This window comes from Palaemon carinicauda, chromosome 18 (assembly GCF_036898095.1).
Source record: "Palaemon carinicauda isolate YSFRI2023 chromosome 18, ASM3689809v2, whole genome shotgun sequence".
NCBI lineage: Eukaryota > Metazoa > Arthropoda > Malacostraca > Decapoda > Palaemonidae > Palaemon > Palaemon carinicauda.
The window spans coordinates 106,962,034-106,982,106 of NC_090742.1; the positions used below are offsets into that span (position 1 = coordinate 106,962,034).

Consider the following 20,073-nt stretch of genomic DNA (forward strand, 5'->3'; position numbering starts at 1 on the left):
CTTCTTGATGGATATCACCCGTCTTCTTGAAATCTAAGTAGGTTTAAATGTGTCAGTAGAGTGTATTGAAATGTCTTAGTATGTTGCATTCTCTAATGGCTCTAGTTCTGACTTCCCTCAGTTGATGACAAGATTAGACTTTCTCAAACATGAAATTGTTTGAGCAAATGCAGTTTAAAATCTTTTGCAATCATCAATGTACAGCAATGGTAGGCCACTGAACCAGCTGGAGCAAACACTCTTGGGAAAGTTTTATCTGTTTCAGAGCTGAAATATAAAGCCCCAACATGGAAATATCTGCTTCTCTACATATGAAACACAGGTGTTTCCTGGATAATGGGTAGATTGTAATTTGAAAATCACATCCCTCTGATAATTCAAAACTTTAAAACTACACTTCTTGGATTCATTGGCAGAATGCTGTTATAATCTCACCTCCTCACGTTGTACACAGAAGTCGTCCGCCCAGAACTTCGCAAAATGTCCACGGTTCCCGACAAATGTGGTATTTATCACCATATGAAGACGGTGGGGCCCCCCTTGTTCACTAGATTCAGGCGTCTGGCACCGTATCGTTTGGCCGCCGCAAAAAAAACATTCACTGAAATGGAAGACATGAGCCTTTGCCAAAAGACTTAAAGGCCATGGTCATTACCCATACACATCACTCTGAAGCTAGATGGCTCTCTGCATCAGTTTGAGGATTACAGGCGTTTGAACATGCAGACAGAACCGGATCACAACTCACTCCCAAACATTACCGACGTAACCTACTTGCACAAAGCGAAGGTTTTCTCCATGCTCGACCTCCTTAAGGGGTATTATCAGGTACCCATGAACCCAACCAAGCCCACCATTAACCCCCATTTGGTACGTATACCTTCAAATACTCCTATTTTGGCCTTCGTAATGCTGAGGCCACTTTTTAACGCCTTATGGATGGCAACTTAGGGGACCTCCCCTTCTGTGTATGTTACGTGGACGACATACTTGTGTTCTCTTCCTCAAAAGAGAAACACCTCTGTCACCTATGCATCGTGCTCAACAGAACGGCCTTGTAATCTGGTATAACAAGTGTACCTTTGGCGCCAACGATGTATCGTTCTTAGGGCGCCGCATCACTCCTGAAGGAGTACACCCCCTTCCTGATAAGGTAGCAGCCATTCAGAACTTCCCTATACCCTCAACCATCAAAGAACTGCAAGAATTCTTGGGCATGATCCACAATACCACCGTTTCGTGCCAGATATCGCCACCACTCTTGCCCCCCTCTAAGCCTCCCTCAATGGCAAGCCAAACGACATAAACTGGGATCTCCTACAAGAAGCGGCCTTCTGCAACGCAAAGAATGCCCTATCAACCACTGCTGCTCTCACTAATCCCGTCCACATGCACCTCTCCTTCTCTCCACCAACGCCAGCGATGTCACTATTGGTGCAGTATTCAAGCAGGTGGTCCTTCTTCAGGAGAAAACTGTCTAAGACGGAATCAGGCTACTCTACCTTCGACCGCGAATTGCTGACGGTGTACTTGTCTGTCCGTCACTTTCGCCACTTCTTAGAAGGTACGCCCTTCGTCCTTCGCATGGACCACATGCCTCTGGTGCATGCCTTCTCTCGACAGTCCGATGCTTAGTCCACCCGTCATCGCCAACATCTCTTCGTCGTGGCTGAATTACAGTAGTACAGTACCCTTCAACATGTCTGTGGGAAAATAAATTCTGTTACCGACGCCCTGTTAAGAAATAAATTGGCTGCCATTCACCTGGAATTAGATTACAATGCCTTAGCATAAGCCCAATGAAAAGACCCAGAGTAGCAAGCATGTAGGACATCCCCCACATCCCTTCTCTGTGCTATCAGTACTGGTAGACCTAGACCACTGATACCTGCTCCCATGCACTGACAGGTGTTTGATTTTATTCATGGACTTTCACATCCCACGCTCTCATCTACGGCACAGCTACTGAAGACGAAGTTCATTTGGCACAGCATTACTAATGATGCTAAGTCCACGCATGTACTCCGTGCCAAACCTACAAAGTACATCGACACACGGATTCAGAAGTGGGCACCTTTCCTCAACTTCGTCATTTTTCCCACATTCATGTTGACGTAGTAAGTCCCCTACCCACATCACAAGGACATCGTAACCTGTTTACTGTCATTGACTGTTCCTCTCGTTAGCCTAGAGACACTTCCATGGAAACAGCAACAGCTGCCTCATGTACATTTGCCTTACTCTCAGGGTGGATAGCGAGATTCAGTATCCGAGCAAATTACATCTGACGAGGGTACCACTTTCACCTCAAAATTGTGGACATCATTAGCGAATCTCTTGGGCATCACCCTACATCAGACAACCACCTGCAACCCTGCTGCCAATGGAATGGGTGAACATTTTCATTGCACCCTCAAAGCAACTTTGATGTCCAGCTACAATGACTCCAACTGATTTATTCAGCTGACCTGGGTCCTCCTAGAACTAAGACCCACTCCTAAAGATGCCCTGAATGTCTCGGCAGCTGAAATGGCGTATGGAAACCCGTTGGTCGTTGCTCCCGAATTTTTCCTTCTACAACCTCCTCCAATAATCTCCAGCGCATATGTCACGTTGTGGGAAAATTTACTCCTTGTCGCCAGACTTACAAGCCCCAGCGAAGCAACACATACCGACAGATTTGCCCTCGGCATTGCAAGTTTTCCTGCGCAACGACACTAGCCAACAACCATTAATACCCCTTTACACGGGCCTTTTCCTCGTGATCCGTAGTACAACGTGGGGTTTCATCAACATTCGTGGTAAAGAAGACTGGATCTGCAGTGATTGCCTAAAACTTGCATATCTCCTGACAGATGAACTATCTACAGTAGGCCTCTCAAGAGCAGGGCATCCTATTTTACATGTGTCATTTTTTGGGGGAGGGCCATGTACAGCCCGTGTTTCATATATGTTCATACAATGCAACGGTTTTGTTTTTTATCTTATCACTCACTCTTCCCTGCACTGCTAATAACCCAACTGGTATAAGCCTGATAGTTCTTGTTTAATTTTGTTTGAATTTTTGTGATGTTCATGCTCACAACTCCTGGTATTTAAGCTCATTGTCTGTTTAACAATGTTTAGTTGCATTCACCTCGCCTCGCAGTTATCACCTATTTGGCACCTTGCACATTGGTAACTGGGTAGTTAAAGTCATGTACAGAATGTTAATTTAACATTTCATTTAGATACGTATGAAATTCTGTTTGCTATTTCCTTTTTGTTTTCGCGGATAAAGTTATTGACATGAAATAATTTAGATTATATGTAACTTTGGAGATTATCTTTTTTCTTCAAGTAAAATTAGCTTGGGCAAATTCAAGAGGATCTTGCTGCATTCTAATAATTACATAAGTGTGCCCAAATAGTTTGATATCCATTTACTGCCTTTCCGAGCGTAACTACTATTTAATAGTTGCGCTTGGTATTTCTATCCGAGGTATACTGTATGATGTTTATTTCGGAAGTTAGCCCTAACGGGACACCAGATTACTTTCGCCCTCCACTCCGAACATTTAACTCTCCAAAGCCTCCTTCCAGTTTTATATGGTGATGCTTGTTGCTCCATTCTATAAGTATGGATACTGTAAATTGTAGGACCTTCACGAGCATCATTCCTACCTGTGGATTGAGGAATGGGCAGTAATGTGGATCTCCTGGATTTGCTGTTCTTCAAAATGCTTTTGTCAGTGAAGATGGTGCTGTCGACTATCAGTGAATTCAACAATGATTATGGAGGATCCTTTTACTTGAACAAGCAGCGCAAGGCCTTCTTTGCGGTAGGTCTCGTTCTGTTAGCACACCAAACTAGACTTTAAACTTGCTGTTTTAAAAATGCGTATTCACCGAATCTATTAGCCCTTTTACCCCCAAAGGACGTACTGGTACGTTTCACAAAAGCCATCCCTTTACCCCCATGGATGTACCGGTACGTCCTTGCAAAAAAATGCTATAAAAATTTATTTTTTCATATTTTCGATAATTTTTTGAGAAAATTCAGGCATTTTCCATGAGAATGAGACCAACCTGACCTTTCTATGACAAAAATTAAGGTTGTTAGAGCAATTTAAAAAATATATACTGCAAAATGTGCTGGGAAAAAAATAACCCTTTGGGGGTTAAGGGTTGGAAATTTCCAAATAGCCTGGGGGTAAAAGGGTTAGTAAATAATCTCGCAACCTATAATTAATATGAATTTACATATCTTCAGTAAGACCCTATAAATTACTTTTATCTTTATTTCAACTTATTACCTTTCATCTTGTTGGTTGTTAATTATTCCACATTTTTTCATAGATTTGAGTTATTCAAAGGTAGAGAGAGCTTGGTACCCAGTGCCGAGGATACCAATATCTGAGTGACGTAGTTATTGTTGTCCACATAGGATTTATGTTTTAAGATATAATTTATCTTAATTAATACTGATAATAAATTGTTTAGCAGATTCGTAATTTTTTCTCTATTATTTCAAATATGGCGACCATAACAGGATTCGGTAAATTTGTTCAGTTTTCTGCCCAGAGGTTTTTTCTTGATATAGGGATGAACGTGATTATTCGGTATTTTCATTATTTGAGCTTTGCTAGATTTCGATTAATTTTCATCTTATAGGTTTATATTAGTAGTTTGGAAGTATAAATTCCATTATGTCGGGTACGCTTAAAGTTCTTGTATATTCTTGTAAATATTTAAGGAGGTGAGTTACTGAAAATTATGATAGGATTGAAAGTTTTGATAATTTGTCGTTGTTGGAGGGGGATACGTTGTAGCTTCTGTTTGAGAATTGGATGTGTAAGTTAGAGGATTTGAATACAAAAATTTTGTCCTTAAAGTTTGAAGAGAGGAGTTTGGAGGAAGAGGAGAAGAAGGCATAAAAGGAGTTAAAGGAGTGTCGTGATTACGAGAATAAATTACTGTCATGTTGGCAGTTAAAACTGCTGTAGTTGGGTCGCTGGGGTCTATTGGTGATCACAGTGTGGCTTGCAGTTTATTAAGAAGTCCCATTGCTCCCTTGCCTACTTATAATAGTTCTGATGATGAAGATTTGGATAGGTTTTTCAGCAAACTTGAAGATACTATTAGCAAATTTCACTCCCCAAGAGAGATTAGTTCACCAAAAGTTCAGCTGGGCTCCACAAGGCAATAGAAGAGTTGGAAGACCCAGGCCTACATGGCTGAGGACTATGAAGCGCGAAGTAGGAGATGATGAATGGAGAAGTATTGAATTAAAAGCTCAAGATAGAGACGACTGGCGAAATCTAACTAAGGCCCTTTGCGTCAATAGGCGTAGGAGGAGATGATGATGATGATCAGTAAATTTAATTACCCTGAGTATGATAAGTTGTTGTTCCTGAAACAACAGTTAACTGGTAGAGCTCTTGTTTTGGTTAATTCGCTCAAAGCGGATAAGGAAGGTTTCTTTTGCAAAAGATCTGTAAGTTAAGGCTTTTGTGTCGAGTGTTTAAGTTAAGGCTTTTGTGTCGAGTGTTACTCAGAAATTCAACATTTTAAAGCAGTTATCAGAACTCAGGTTTAGTACAGGAAATGACCCATATGATTTTATCTCCAGAGTTCGTTTGAGTGTAGAAAGGGTACAAAAACTCCAAGTTGGTATTGACACAGTACTTCAGTATTTCATTTGGGAAGGAATCGATGCCTCCTTTAAAAATCACTTTGTTAACATAACCAATAATCACACACCAATCTTAGATGAGATATTACATAACTATTCTAAAGCTAATGAACGGTATTTAGCAGAACAAAAGCAAGGAAAGCCTACTAGTAGCAAGAATTTCCCCCAAAGCCAGGTTGAGAAGGTTTCAAAGAATGTTACTTCTGCTATAGCCATGAACAAAAAACCTAATACTGACAAGTCCTATAAACCTTGTGGTATTGGTTAAAAAATTGATGGGGCTGAAGCTGATGTTCTAATCTTAATCATGATACGAAGGCTTGCAGGTATAAGTTTAATTATCCTTGTCGACAATGTTCAAACTGGCATTTTTCCTTTTTGTGTGTGAAAGTCTGTGATGTTAAACCACTTGTTAAACTTTCCTCTTCAAGTTTAGATTCTGTAAAGTCGGTGCCAAAGACAAAAGAAAAAGTGGGAAAACAAACTAATGGTTGTGTACTTAATGCATCTGATGCTTTTCAGGTGGACTCTGATGTAGAATCAATTTTGCCAACAGTTACTTGTACTTTAAAGGGTAAATTGAAAGTTAGGAGTTTGAAAGACAGTAGTTGTCAAGCAAATTTCATTTCTAATTCAATTGCTGACAATTTGAGCTTGAGTGTTAAGGAAAATCTCTATTTAACTTCAAATGGCATTAATTCCTCTTGTCAATATTCTACTAAGTTAGGGGAGGCTAATATTGAAATCAATGGTTTTATAAATATTATTCATGCAATTTGTATCACAAGGATCAGTATTAAACTTAAGATTTCGGACTTGGGTGAAGTAGTTAAAGGTTTCAAAGATAGAGGTTATTCACTTGCTGATGAGAAGCTTTCTTATAAAGATAATTCTACTGATAGGATATACTGTATGCTATTCTGGGTTTCAAATCATGCTATTGTCTACCTAAAAACAAACACTTGTTTGGTATAGAGAGAACTTCCATTTATGCCAAAGACTCATGCAGGGGTATTACTTCAGGATACCATAGATCAGCTCCTTAGAGATCTCCCATATCTAGCAGATAGAAGTAATTCCAGCAGTAATTTAACTTTGGTTCCTGTGTTTAATATTGAGAATATTACTGATACTAACACCTGTTGTTTAATGTCTGACTTATCTGTGGAAGAAAGTTGGCTTCCCACAGAATTTTCAGTGTTAGATGAGACGGGTAACTTAATAGAATCCCAGCTCGAAATTGCTTTAAATCATGTTTTGGAGGACAATTGTTCTAAACATATTAACTTGAGTAGGGAACATTCCGAAGATAAGGATTCAGATCTTAAAAACAGGCTGATAAAAATGCACTTGATATGAAGAAAGATACTGATGGCAGAATTGTAATTCCTCTCTTGTGGAATTTAAGGATAGCTCATTTTTGGGTACTAATTATAATTTGGCTAAGAAAGTGCTAGCTTCTAACTTGAAAAAACTTCAGAAAGATAAAGCTAAATTACTGCTTATGGATGGTGTGTCTAAAGAAAAAAAAATGGTGGTATAATTTAAAAAAATTGATAACCTTCCTCAGTCTTGGAAGAACGTCCTATTCACAGCTTTCTTCCTCATATGGGAGTATTTAAATTGAACCGTAAAACAACAAAATGTTGTGTGCTATGCCTTTCTAATCTTTGTCAATAGGTAAGTAATAGGGAAGTAACTGTCAGCCATAACCAAGCTCTTTTTCCTGGTGCAACTTTGAATAAAACAATTGTATCTGCTCTATTGCACTTAGGATTTGGATCTAATTTGATGTTTTTTACATTTCAAGGCATTTAATAGTTTGGCTTTAAGTGAAGTTGACAGCAATAGATTACTTTATTTATGGTATTGTGATGTGGAGAGGAATGATTTTACTATAGTGGGTTACAGAAATGTTAGGCTGAGTTTTGGGTTAAGATGTAGCCCTTCATTACTACTGATAGCTCTTTATAAAATACTGATATTGGATGTTGAAGGTAAAGATGCTTCCCTAGTAGAATTTAGACGATAATATATCAGTTATGTTACATGGATAATTGTGCCATTGCTTTTGACTCTCCTGTAGACCTTAACCCTTTTACCCCCAAAGGACGTACTGGTACGTTTCACAAAAGCCATCCCTTTACCCCCATGGACGTACCGGTACGTCCTTGCAAAAAAATGCTATAAATTTTTTTTTTTCATATTTTTGATAATTTTTTTTGAGAAAATTCAGGCATTTTCCAAGAGAATGACACCAACCTGACCTCTCTATGACAAAAATTAAGGCTGTTAGAGCAATTTAAAAAAAATATACTGCAAAATGTGCTGGGAAAAAAATAACCCCCTGGGGGTTAAGGGTTGGAAATTTCCAAATAGCCTGGGGGTAAAAGGGTTAAATGGGCCTATGGAAAAGTGAAGGATATTTATGAGTCATACCAGTTTAGTTTACAGCAGTTCATAATAAATGAACTTGAATTGCAGGAAATTTTAGATTACAAAACTAAATACAAGACTGAACAAGAAGTAAAATTACTAGGACTTTGTGTGGAATCATGAAAAGGACACTTTAAGCATCAAGCCCATTAATCTTAATACAAAGGCACACACTAAAATCTTACATACAATAGCTTCTCAGTTTGATCTTTAAAATTTCGATGGCCCTTTACTTAATTGTAGCAGACTTTTCCTACACAAATTACAGTATGATAAAGACATAGGTTGGGATCAACCATTGGATAAGGATCGCCAAAGAATGGAAAAACATTGCTAAACAGGCTAACGCCTCTCTTGTCATCAAAGTTCCTAGGTTTGTCGGAGGCAGGAATGATACCTACAGGTTATTGGCTTTTGCTGATAGTAGTAAAGTAATGTTTGGTGTTGTTGTCTATGTACGATGTGTTCCTAAAAGCAAATTGAATTTTATCCTAGCAAAAAATTGCATTGTTAGTAAAAATTTAGAATCCAAAAGTATGCCTTCACTTGAGCTACAGGGAATCAACTTAGCTGTTGAATGTCTCCTTGATTTGTATCAAGAATTATCAGGATTATCAGAATAGCTTTGTCTTGGATATATTCCTACACCAACATGCTTGATAAATTACAGAAATGTTCTTTCTTTGTTAAAAATTGACTATGCCATTAATGACATGTGTTCCAAACATACGATGAGGTTCTCTTTTATTTCAAGAGTAGAAAACCCAGGAGACTATATTACTCGCAGTCTTTCTTATAAGCAATTAAAGAAAACTAACTATTTTGCAGGTCCAGATACTTTAGGTTCTCGAAGGATTGAACACAGTAAGGAAGATACTTTTACATTTATGGTACCTGATCCAAAAATGGGAGTCCAGGTCCCTATATTTGCCTTGGCTATCTCTTTCCATAATAAGAATATCAAAGCTGAACATCTGCTTATGACTTCTAGAATTTCCAGTTTCCATAGCCTGATCTTAATTTACCCCAATGTTTTAATATTTGATATCAAGTTAAAGGTTAAAGTGAAAGCTAAGAACCCAGATAAATTTGTGATCATTTTGAGATTTTGGATACTGACCATAACTTGTTTGCAGATGCTAGTCAATTGTTGCTATCTAAAGAACAGAAATGTTTCTTTCCTAAAGTGTGTGACTATTTTGATTCTGGTGAATGTTTAATTAAGGATGTGCCAAAAATAGTTAGCCAGCTTAATGTTTATGTGGACAGAGAAGGACTTTTAACAGTACGGATTAAGCTGTCAAGGATACAGGATGGTGAGAGGTACAAGTTTCCTATCTTACTGTTTAGAGATGGTATCTTAACTCAATTGATCATCAGAGATTATCATGAATGGTTTGCTTATGCAGGTGTGTATTCTCTCTTGTTAGAGATGCGGAAAGCTTTTTGGGTACGAAAGTATTTTTCTACTGTTAAGAAAGTACTAAAATCTTGTCTCTTGTGTAGGCAACTTAATGAAAGGGCAATCAAACTTAACCAGAACTCTTACAGGAATTTCAGTATTAATGCACCATAAATACCTTTCAGGTGTTTTTATGGATTATATTGGTCCTTATTTTGTTCATTCAAATAATCATAAGGTCTAAAGGTTTGGTTATTGTGTATTTCATGTAACTGGAGTAGGGCAATTAACTTGAAACTTTGCTGACACGAGTGTCGAAGAATTTCTTACGACCTTAATTTCTTACGACCTTCCAGATACATTGTTTTGAGTTTGGATTGCCACAGTTGTGCATATCTGATTTGGGAAATCAGCTGGTCACTGGTGCAAACACCATCTTAAACTTCTTAAAAGATCCTGAGGTAAAGTTATATTTTGAAGAAAATGGTGTTAAACCAATTCAATTTCAGCACTTTTTCAAGGGTCGCAGTGAGCTATCAATGGTGGAAAGTTGCGTTATGTTAACTAATAAATTGATTTACAGTTCCATAAAAAATAATGTACTGAACCTTAGGGACTTTGAATTTTTAGTGACTCAGACTGTGCACCTTGTCAATAGGAGACCAATTGCCTTCAAAGAAGCCTTGCATGAAGGAGACCTTGACAAATCCTTTCCTGAACCTATTACTCCAGAAAACTTGGTTCGGGGATATGACCTTATTTCCGTTAATGTAATTCCAGATTTGCAGAAAAATCCAGATAATGTTGAAGATCCCACACTTAGGATAGATCCAACACGTAAGATTAAAGACAGCTATTCCTCACTGACAAAGGTTAGGAGCAATCTCATAGATTTGTACCATTCAGAGTTTTTATCCACATTAACACAGCAGGCAGTTGATGTTAAGAAGAGGTGTCTTCCTGTCAAGCATAAAGCCTTGATGAAAGATGATATAGTACTAATTTTGAAGAACTCATTCGGTCTATTTCTGCTTCAACTGCATAGAAAATTGTCATAAGCATATTTAGAGTGTCAAGATTTTTGGCGATCAAGCTATCCTGAGAAAAATTTTTAATACTTTCATTCTACCATGTTTTGAGTAGTATTCTCTTATTATAAATCTGTCAACTCAAATATTTAATTCCAATGTACAAATAATCACTTCTGTTATGTAAAGCAAGGAAAATCCAAGATAAAAATTATCCTCTGCAAAGGTTACTTTTATTTTTATTTTTACATACGTATTGCTGCTATCTTTATGGAAGGTATTATTTTGTAAAAATTAAAATCCTCTTAAATCTAGCCTCACAAATGTAAAGACACCTGCATTAGGACATGTTAAGTTTATCATGTTCCAAGTTATACAAAGTACAGTAATAGATAATAATAATACTGCATAGGGATTACATACTGTACTAAATTGTTGAACACCTATCACTGTAATGTCTTTTCTAGCTTTCATTTTTTCTTACAAAGCTTAAAATATGTGATATCACAATATTTTTTCATAATGATTTATTCCAAACCTAATTTTACTTTATCAAATATGATTTCACTATACATATTTTACTAAATATTCTATACAAGTTAGTCCAAAAGGCATTATCTAAATTCAGATCGTGCAATATTGAAAGAATCTAGTCCTGCAGTCAAGGCCAAAAATATGACAAATTCGTAGGTAATTTGTATTTTTCCTAACTATAAAAACCTTAGCTATTTAATATGGGTTATTACTTTCGGCGTAGCTGAAATGACAAGCCATTAGAATTTTAACGAGGGTTTACTACCCCACCGCTAGTTAGCGGGGGTTAGGGAGGGTAGCCTGCTACCCCCCCCTCCCCCCCCTCACACACACCTGTGCTGAGTTCACTTTGTTTAGAGGCAGGACTTCACGGGGGATAGGGCTGGCGGGTAAGTTTAATTACATGGCTAAGGTTTGTATAGTTAGGAAAAATACAAAATACCTACGAATGTCATTTTCTCCGTAACTGAAATACAAACCATGCTATTTAATATGGGTGACTCACCCCTTAGGAAGGGTGGTAAGTCCCAGCCAGTACTGGCTTTTGGCTTTGCCCGGGGACTCAGTATCTGAGTGTGTCAGCACTCAACAATAAGGAGTCCCTACACCTCCCTAGAACCTTGCTGCGCAAGGGCTGCGGCCTACGTAAGCTGTGTGTGAAGGTCTGAAGTGTGACTCATCCTAGGAAGTTGACCTGTAGTCCCTTAGAAGGAAACTTTAGGCTAGGACTCTCCCAATACCACCTCGTCAGGGTATGGGGACGTAACAGTATTATCTTAATACTCGGAACACAAGGAAACATGGTTTACCTGCAGTGGTTTGAGGTCAGCTGTGCAGAGAACCCAGGATGCTACTTTCCCCAAGAGAGGGGAGGATGAAGAAAAGAGTAAGGGCCAGACAAATCTTTTCATTCATGCAGACTAAGACCAGGTAACAATGCCCTCAACCTTCTGCTACTTGTCCACTAGGGAGCCTGAGGTTTTGAACCAGCTGTTGTGCAGCCACCACAGGGCCGATAGAAAACGTATCGAGCCTCCTGTGGGTCACGTCGTGCAGGTAGTGGGCTGTGAAGGTCGTCTGATGCTTCTACACCCCAGCTTGAAGGACCTGCGTCACTGAGAAATTTCTCTTGAAGGCCAGGGACGTAGCTACGCCCCTGACATCATGTGCTCTAGGGTGACATGACGGAGGAGGGCTTGGATTCAGGGACAGATGGACCACCCTACGAATCTATGCCGAGATGGTGTTCTTGATGACCCTCCTCTTAATCCTCCCAGTGATAACAATGCTTGCACCTGGGGACGGACTGTAGCCGTTCTTCTGAGATATAACCTCAGACACCTTACTGGGCACAGTAGGAGAAGGTCTGGGACATCTGTTAAAGAACGGAGACTCGAATCCGGAAGGAGTCGAACCAAGCGCCCGGCCCCCCCTGATTTGAGTCTTAGCACCAAACCCAGGGACGAGTTTAAACGTCACCTTCCCTCCATACCCTTGCATGGGCGATGTCATATGAGACCATGAAGTTCACTGACTCGCTTAGCCGAAGCCAAAGCTAGTAAGAACACCGTCTCCCAAGTTAGGTGGCGAACTGAAGCTTGGCGTAATGGTTCATAGTGAGGTCTCTTAAGAGACCTGAGAACCCGAACCACATTCCATGGAGGAGGTCTCACATCCGAATGAGGGCAGGTAAGTTCATAAGCTCGTATGAGTAGGGAAAGTTCCAGCGAGGAAGAAAAGGTCATTCCTTTGAGCCTAAGGCTAGACTTAAGGCCGAGCGACAGCCTCTCACCGCCGGGACAGAAGGCGCCTTTTCTTCCTGCAAATACACAAGGAACTCCGCTATTGCTGGAATAGGGGCATCTAGTAGAGAGATACCCCTTCCAAGATACCAACCACCGAAGACTTTCCACTTTGCCTGGTAGACAGATGCGGATGATTTTCGCAGATGTCTAGACATCCTAATCGCAACTTGTTGCAAAAAATCCTCTCTCAGCGAGGAGATGCTGGATAGTTACCAGGCGTGAAGTCGTAGCGAAGCTACGGCTTTGTGGAAGATGGCATGTGGTTGTCTGAGTAGATCGTGTCGTGGAAGGAATTCTCTCGGAAGTTCCGTTAGGAATTGCAGAAGGTCCGGAAACCATTCCGCGTGATGCCATAGCGGAGCTATGAGGGTCATTGAAAAATTGACCGATATTCTGGTCTTGTTGAGTACCCTCCTCATCAGACAGAACGGGGGAAAGGCGTACAAGTTGGTGTTGTCCCCCCATTGTTGGGATGCATCTTGCCAGAGTGCCTTGGGATCCGGGACTGGGGGGAAGTACGGTGGAATCTTGAAGATCAGCGCTGTTGCGAACAGATCCACAGTCTGGGAACCCCACAAAGTCAAGACTTTGTTGGCTACTAGATGACACAAAGACCACTCGATACTCACTATCTGAGACGCTCTGCTCAGATTGTCAGCGAGCACATTCCTCTTGTCTGGAATGAAACGCGCCGATAGTAGAATCGCTCATTACCACCACAGAGTGACCTGCCAGGTATTGTTGGAACTGCTGAAGGGCCAACAAACCGGCCTTCATCTCTAGATGATTTAAATGGAGGCACTTTTCTGATTCTGACCACAGGCCTGAGGTCCTGTGGTACAGATGAGCTGCCCAGAGGAATCAAGTGTTCAAGAAACAATGATTTTCCTTCTCTAAGGAGTTCAGGTCTCTTTGGATTGCTGCATATGCACGAAAAACCTAGCATATTAAAAGTAACGAATGGGTCCCAGACCAAATATAAGTTGAATTAGGCTAGATATGTGGGTAATGTTTAGCTGGGAATAGGACTGGCTAGGAGCTACCTCTTCCAGTATGTCTTGTGTAGCAAACTATAGACAATATTACAGGTTCTGTATTGCATCCCTTTGGAGTTACATTACTGTATAACAATTGCTTTGCAACTTACATAGTTCATTCAATCCCTTTAGTCCCTTCTCCCTTGGCTGCTAACTCCTTTAAAATGCCCTCATTACCTTGTCAATTATTATTCAAGAACAAATTCTTCTGGCGGGCACTATGAGAACACAGCAATATGATTCAGTGGTCTCAATTAACCACTTAAAACCTCTATAAATGTTAAAGCCTCCACAAATGCAAAAATATATTACACAAAAATATAAAATACCACAAATGAAGATTTATTACCTGAAAGACCAGTTCTACTTGTCCTCTTGGTACAGAAATATTGTTTGTCTGTCCAATAGTACCACCAAGGCTGACCCACGCATTGGCTGATGTGGAAGCACCACTTGACTTTCGAGACGGGAATATCACTACCCGGTATGGCACAACTGCAACAAAATAACAGAAATTGAACTGACTTTTGTAAAAAAAATATTCCTTATAATAGATTGTTGACAATGTACAATATTTATAAGTTTCATTTTCATCTGTAGTTTCTAAATAAACAAAACATTATAACAGAGAACTTACTTGTTGAAGTGTAAGTGTTGGTATAGCAAAAGTAATCGACAGCATTCAGAGATAATAAATATGAAAGGAACTGCTCTTTCTCATCATCACATCGAAGGAAAGCATATCGCTTGTATAGATTACGTAAGAGTTCAGAATCACTGAGGAGTGAAGTCAAATGTTTAGATAACACCTTCTTCTCTAAGGATAATCTCACCCATGCCCTTGCATACCCAATATGAGTCTTTATCTCAGTCATTGCAAGAACATTGCGCATATCAAAAGTAACTGATATAGGTAGTGGACGTAATGAGGGGACGCCAGATTCAGACTGTTTTGATCGTTTTTCAATGCTACGGTCACTAGGCCAGCGCTCTTGTAGGGACTTTTTACGAAGACTATTTGTATTGCTAGGAGACTTAGTTGGGGAGGCTGGTGCACTTTCCGTTTCTAATGCCATAGTAGAGAGATCTGAAAGTACAATGCATGAATAAAGCACTAAATATAGCCACTATACATACTATATGTAGAATCATGCAAAACATGCTTGACAAACTAATTATGATTTATCAACCATAAAAACTTTTCAGTGTTTATCAACATTACTATCTAATCATTTAATCAGTCATAAGACATACCGGTATATATTGCCCATGTAAAACTGAAAATCTTCAGAACTTAAGAGTTTCAAATCCCATTTTTTCATAAACCAAAATACTAAATAATGGTAAACTTATCTAGACCCGAAAATAAATATCCAATAAATAAACACCAATAAAGCCTAAATTTAATGTTAACTTTTTTGTATAAAAAATTACTTTAGCATTAACAACAGTGTTTTTATAAACATTACTACAATGGACAAGCAAACTTTGTCATACCATCTAATTTCAATCAAATATATTGAAACAACAATACATTAAATAATATTTGAGGTTATATATTAATAAATAGACTAGCATACTTTAAAATAGTTACCAATGTTAAGGTATCAAGCAGCATTACCAAGGTTAAGGTACGAAGCAGCATTATGCCGCAAAAAGTGTTTTGGAATAAATCCTGATGATGGCTTCATTAGTAATAAACTATGAGTTCATCTAAGATTTATATAATTTGGTAGAAAACAGCATGAATAGGGTTAGAAAAAAAGGTATTTACTAGAAATAAGCATACAGAATCTTTTTTAAACCATGTCAACCACTTACCAAAATTATTTGCTAACTGAGAAGCCAGAGACCCAAGGCCACTAATGTTACCCATTTTAAAGGACATGAGCATCTCCGACAAAGGTGATAAACTGCTAATCTTTGGTGCGTTGTTGAGAGGAACTGAAAAATAACGGCAAGCAATTCTTATCATCTCTCACACACCAATGTTAGCCTTGGTTATGCTATTGAGAACACTGGGAATCATCTGCTGCCGAACTGAATTGACATGAAAAGTGCACTTCAGAAGAAGATCCAGAAGCAAACCAGAAAACAAGCTTAATAATCCCAAAGAGCAGAAGAAAAGCTTTGTACGATAGTGCTACCTCAAAATACCAGAGTTTCTATAAAGACATGGTTACGCCTCACCAAATGCAAAGCTATACACAATAACTCACACTCCTTAATGGCATGCATTATCAGTACAGGAATACCCAGGTACCATATATAATTTTTTGAAAAATTACTAGAAAACCCAAAAATTCGAATTATGAGAATGATTTTACTTGATAGATATTGGTGCACTGAAGGCTTTTTTTTTTATTGGAATTTCCATTTCAAATCCTATACATTGTACAGTACAGTAGTCACAAACCTAACCATCCCAGTCCTTTAACATTAATGTTTTGCTTTTAACCAACCTGAATATACGATGTCTTTTAGATGATCAATTTAGAACACAGATAATTTTATAAAATTCAGTCCTCAAAAGATATGCCGCTGATGAGTAGCAAGTCAAACAACTGATGTATATACACCCAGTTTTCAGTAATTTACATCTACCTAAGTACAGTCATCAACATGACAATAAAAGAAGTAAAAGGCCAACCTAGCATCATTAAATTGTCTTGAAAATAATTTTGTCCTATACTTTGATATGCATCCTAAAAATTTGAAGTTACGAATTGCTTATCAATAATTTGTAGCTTTAAAGAACTGATTCATTCAAAAAGGTAAAATAAAAAGATAAAAGTATCATTAGTAATGTTAAAATCATTGTGTAAACCACAGCCACAATAGAAACTGAACGGAAAAACGGGGTTTGTTATGAACAATTGAATCTGATAACAGCTGCTTTTCTTGTATTTTAATCAATGTACAAAAGTAAACAAGTGCCATAATTATGATACAAAGTTAAGTAGAATAAGACTGATATATTTTGACAATACAACCTTATTTGCTCTGGGGAAAAGATCAAGGATATATACTGTACTGCCAAATATGAAAAAAAAAATTGAAGCTGAAGTGAAAAAACTGTGCATAGCTGCCAAGCTGTTTAGAATTGAGGGAAAGCTCAGTCTCAAACTCGGGGGATAAAAAAAATGGTGTTTTGTTATAATATGATCTTATGTAAGACTATGAAATTCCTGAGGTTACAGAAGTTAAAGATGTCATATTCAGTTTATGAGAAGGTAAATTAAATTGCAAAAACTATCTAACGAAAATTAGAAGAAAAAATAGTATTTTCCTAAACTTTATAATCTAGCACCGCAAACCTAAAAACTATAAATTACCATGCATCGAAAATATGGATTAAACTCTGGTAAACATTGATATGACACCAAAACTCGATAGTAAATAAAAAAGAAAAAAATATTTTAAATAAAACTATTTACCATAGTATGAGAAAATTATAGTTAAAAGAGTTAATTATTTCTTTTGAGAAATCAAAAAGATCCTTTTCAAGTTTGCCTCAATCAGCTGATCCGGGAAGCATAGACTGTTGTGTCCAGATAATTATAAACAAAAAAACAACGAAAAGATTAATATTCAGTTAATATCTATCAATATGAACATTACATGCATTATTATTGGATACAGTTAAGCGAGACAATTTCATCAAAATCTTGTTTATATCAAATACAGTTGTTTGTTCATTAAAGATTTCTCCCCATTTTGTGGAACACTAAAACGAATGGACGCAAAGCTCTGTTTAATATAAATAAGATTTTCACAGAACTGAGGTTTCACTTAACTGCATCCAATAATAATGTATGTATCATTCACATAATAGTATTACATTAAAAAATAAAAACGGATAATATTAATCTTTTCCATTGCTTTCATTTATAAGTTTCTGACCACGACCATTTATACTTTCCAGATCAGCTGATTAAGTCAAACAACTGTACACTTCCTTAAAACTAGGGGCAGCAATCCCAGGCCAAGTTTTCAGCCAGCTGAACAACTTCCACACACCTATGGGCAAGTCTCTTACATAAAAGAAACCCTTTCTGGTACAACTCAGGAATATAAATGTTGGTCTACCCTTAAATCTGCACCCTTTGGTGTAGATGCAACAGTTCCTCCTTTACTTAAACCAGATGGCTCAGTCACTCCCTGTACAAAGGAAAAGGCAATCCTTTTGGCTGATGTTTTTGACAGTAAACAGAGTAATGAAAAACTTGAACTTCCTCATTCCTGTTTTCCTGAGGCTAAACTAACTAGTTTAGCTTTTCGATCTCTTGAGATTAAAGCTCTGTTGATGGACCTTGATGCTTATAGAAGTGTAGACCCAAATGGTATTTTTCCTTTGTTTTTTATAAAGACAGCAGATTTCTTAGCTCCAAAGTTATGTTATTTTAGGCAAGTTAGCAAGAAGAGGAGCTTTTAGCACTTGTTGGAGAATTGGTAATGTTACTCCTATATGTAAATGTGTTTGTGGTAGCTCAAGTCCCACTGATTACCGCCCAGTTTCCATAACTCCCATATTATCTAAAGTTTTTGAACGTCTTCTGGCAAAACGTCTTAATAGGTTTGCTGAAGGTAATCACCTACTCCCTAGTTTGCAATTTGGTTTTCGTAAAGGCCTTGGAGCATGTGATGCCCTTCTTACAATCTCCAATGCTGTACAGAAATCCCTTGATTGTGGTCAGGAAGTTCGTATGATGACTTTGATTTTAGTTCTGCCTTTGACCCTGTTAATCATGAGGCCCTAGTTTTCAAATTGAAACAGTTGGGAGTGGGTGGGTCATTTCTTAGCATTATTATTGATTTTTTAAGTAATAGATCTCAAAGAGTTGTTGCTGATGGGCACCATAGTGAGTATAGGAATGTGATATCCGGTGTTCCACAGGGTAGTGTTCTTGGCCCATTACTTTTCATACTATATACACATGACATGTGGTTTGGCCTAGAAAACAAGCTTCTTGCATATGCAGATGATGCTACTCTCTTTACATCAATTCCATCCACTGAATGTAGATCTGGGGTTGGTGAATCCCCTAATAGGGATTTAGCTAAAATTAGTGCATGGTGCAAATTATGGGGTATAAAGTTGAATCCTAACAAAACTCAAAGTATGATTGTAAGTAGGTCAAGGACGGTGGCTTCTCAACATCCGGATCTTAGTATTGATAATGTTTCTTTAAATTTGTGACTCTTAAAATTTTAGGTGTGATTCTCGACAGCAAATTTACTTTTGAGAAACACATTAGGTCTGTGCCTTCTTCAATTGCACAAAAAATTGGCATATTGAGAAAGTCTTACAAGATTTTTGGTGATCAATCTATTCTGAAGAAGTGTTTTAATTCTTTCATTCTACCTTGTTTTGAGTATTGTTCTCCTGTCTGGTGTTCAGCTGCTGATTCTCATCTTAATTTGTTGGACAGAAACTTACGGTCTATTAAATTTCTTATTCCTGATCTAGATATTAATCTCTGGCACCGTCGTTCAATTAGTTCATTATGCATGTTGCATAAGATTTCTCATAACTCTGACCATCCTTTACATTCAGATCTCCCTGGACAATTCTATCCTGTTCGTAATACTAGGCAGGCAGTTAATTCTAATACCCAGGCCTTCTCCATCATGAGGCTCAATACTACACAGTATTCTAGAAGTTTTATTACAGCTGTTACCAAGTTGTGGAATGATCTTCCTAATCGGGTAGTTGAATCAGTAGAACTTCAAAAGTTCAAAGTTGGAGCAAATGTTTTTATGTTGACCAGGCTGACATGAGTCTTTTTATTGTTTATATATGATATATCTGTTTTTGACATTAATAGTTTATATAGGACATATCTGTTTTGACGCTGTTACTGTTTTTATTCTCATCTTTCATTTATTTCCTTATTTCCTTTCCTCACTGGGCTATTTTTCCCTGTTGGAGCCCTTGGGCTTATAGCATCTTGCTTTTCCAACTAGGGTTGTAGCTTGGCTAGTAATAATAATAAAAGAACAAGGGTTTGTATTTCGTGTCGGAACAAATGACAAATTTGGAAATGATTTATATTTTTCCTAACTATACAAACCTGCAGTTCTTTACACACTAGTCCCTGAATCACCTTCCCCCAGCAAGTCCTATATGCAATCAGAAGTGTTTGAGCAAATGAGT

The 20,073-nt window shown here is 38.1% G+C and overlaps 1 protein-coding gene across 4 annotated transcripts in view; it reads right to left on the reverse strand.

The window, feature by feature from the left end:
- pns (pinstripe) overlaps positions 1 to 20,073 on the reverse strand; it is a 281,719-nt gene that overhangs the window by 46,909 nt on the left and 214,737 nt on the right. For 2 of the 4 annotated variants that reach the window (XM_068392649.1, XM_068392648.1), the window contains exons 16-18: positions 15,738 to 15,860; positions 14,554 to 15,003; positions 14,266 to 14,411 (exon numbers count right to left, since the gene is read on the reverse strand). In XM_068392649.1, coding sequence (XP_068248750.1) covers positions 14,266 to 14,411; positions 14,554 to 15,003; positions 15,738 to 15,860 — 719 coding nt within the window. The remainder of the gene's footprint in view (positions 1 to 14,265; positions 14,412 to 14,553; positions 15,004 to 15,737; positions 15,861 to 20,073) is intronic. The other 2 variants (XM_068392651.1, XM_068392650.1) reach the window with 1 other exon arrangement.